Here is a 2,184-nt window from a genome sequence, read left to right as displayed (position 1 = left end):
GAAGACTTCTCTCTCTCATCACTTTACGAGCGAACTCTCCGTCGAGCTTTGTGGACAAGTCAAGACCAACCAGGTTAGTTGCGACGAGAAGCTTAGTTAGGCTAGGCTTGGCTAGGCTAGGTTGTCGGCTGTCCAACATGAACATGTCTGCCGTCAGACCCACGATCTTTTTAGAATTTGCGGTGTTCTCAGTTTTGTCTGCCCTGCTATTTCTTTTATTTATTCGTAACCAGTCATGTTCGTTTTCACGTCCTGTTGTAGCCACCATTTCATCATGGTACTGGTCGTGGTTGTCAAGGAAGGAGACGGGAAGAAGTTTATATCTGGAACATCTGTCCTAGAGATTATCTTGAAGGCGAAAGAGAGCTTCGGTATGACAGATGAGTGCCCCACGTCGGATTTTAAGGTTAGCTGCAACCTTAGGTTAAGAAATTTCTGAATGCTTGAAGTGCTACATGGCTTGGATCATATATGCTAGGTTAGGTTCTCGGCTGAACACATGTTTTGACAAAGGTTATGTTTTGTTCCAGCTATGTGTGACTTCAGGAGAGGCAAGTGGCCTAGAAGTTGAGGATGATGACACTTTTAATGAATTGGTTAAATCACGTAAACCAGAGTTGTTGTCACTTGAGTTCCTTTCTAAAGACAAGAGCTGTTCTGGTATGTATGATTTCATTGGTTACTTCCCTATTGTCTCTAATTATCCACTCATTTGTTAATCAGCCTACTACATATAATGCTCTTTTTGTTTAATAGGTGTTGTCTATCAGAGGAGAGCTGATCGTGAGGAACCGTCTAGAGTTGTCACACCTCAGACTCCAAACTTCTCGAGGTGCCCTCCACTTCCTATGGGCCCGCTCCTTGACGATGTCAAACCAATCTTGGAAGATCTAAAGAAGACGCCTGAGCCCCGGAACATTCTTCTGATTAAAAGAAGAGGAGTTAGAGATGTGTCTAAGTATTGCTCAAGTTTTATTTGGAAGAATGTGAGGGACTATACTTATTCAACATGTCAGTCATACATTTCTGCTTTGTTTGACTATGACAATGGCCTGTTGAAACCTTTGTTTTCTCGGAACTTTGCTGGAATTTTGCAAGATGATGGCTATTCTACTCTAGTAACATCTGTGTACAATGCACTTTCTCATCTCAAGTGCAAAGCAAGGCTTGAGGCTGGGGAGACACCTCGCAAGAGGCGTCCTCAACAGCGAAGTGTTAACAGGCTTCATGAAGAGGCAGTGGATGATGTTGAAGGACCTGAGCCTAAACGCCCTAAGTATGATGATTATGGTTGTGTTAGGTATAATCCTCCTCTAAGGGTTGGGGAAACGCCTGCCTCGCAGGAGGAGAAGCGCCAAGCTCTGCTGCGGCTTTATGATGAAGCTGAAAATCCCAGTGAAATACAGCTTGAATTAGCTAAGGAGTCATATGAATCGCAGAGAAGTGAAATTGTTTCATCTAGCATTCTTAATCTGAAGAATGTTCTGCAGCGTTGGCCGCATCTTAAGAAGTATAAATGCCTGCTTGATCATTCAGATTGCCTCCTTGACAGGGACTGTTTAAATGTATTCATGTCAGCATTGGGCAAGCATTCCAAAAATATTGTAAATTATCTAGAGAGGTTTTGGGAAACTTCAAACAAAGTCCCAAGGCAGGTGGAGGAAATTATTAATCAGATTTATGAAATTCAAGAGTCAGAAAGGAGTCATGCAATATTTTCTGTAGCCCTTGTACCATTATTATTGCACTACTTCAAAGAAGATTCTGATGTGTTTTACCAACTTCTGAAGGTAGTTCTAGCTTTATTTTCACTTTGCTCAGTGATGTTGTGGTTGTGTCTTGGTGTTAATCTCGCCCTATGCCCTGTTTTCAGTTTGATGCTACTGATGAGGAGGTGTTGGCAGCAGCTTCAAAGGCCAACCTCAACCCCACCATCATTGTTAAAGGTAAGATCTGAGCAGCCGTAATTAAAAATGTACTCTTTCTATTACATCAGGTATTGGTATTTATTGGTATCAATTTCTAATCCACTTTTTTCTCTTTCATAGGCACTTCATTGTATCAGGCAGAGAAGTTTTATGTAGTGCTGCTAAATTCAATTATGATAGAAGTATCAGACTTTTTGGAAGCTACTCTTTTGTCATTTCTGTGCTTCTATGTCTTTGGTGTTAAATATCCCAAGCA

The 2,184-nt window shown here is 41.5% G+C and overlaps 1 protein-coding gene across 1 annotated transcript; it reads left to right on the top strand.

The window, feature by feature from the left end:
- The first annotated feature begins 55 nt into the window (after positions 1-55).
- LOC127752166 (uncharacterized) lies at positions 56-719 on the top strand. The gene is made up of 2 exons (XM_052276855.1): positions 56-406; positions 531-719. The coding sequence occupies exons 1-2, from the start codon at positions 236-238 to the stop codon at positions 717-719; spliced, it is 360 nt and encodes a 119-aa protein (XP_052132815.1). The 5' UTR covers positions 56-235.
- The last annotated feature ends 1,465 nt before the right edge of the window (positions 720-2,184 follow it).

Source organism: Frankliniella occidentalis, unplaced genomic scaffold (assembly GCF_000697945.3).
Source record: "Frankliniella occidentalis isolate FOCC.00 unplaced genomic scaffold, Focc_3.1 Scaffold4726, whole genome shotgun sequence".
In the NCBI taxonomy this organism is placed as follows: Eukaryota; Metazoa; Arthropoda; class Insecta; order Thysanoptera; family Thripidae; genus Frankliniella; species Frankliniella occidentalis.
Note: the sequence above shows the minus strand (reverse complement) of the source record. Positions and strands in the feature narration are given on the sequence as shown.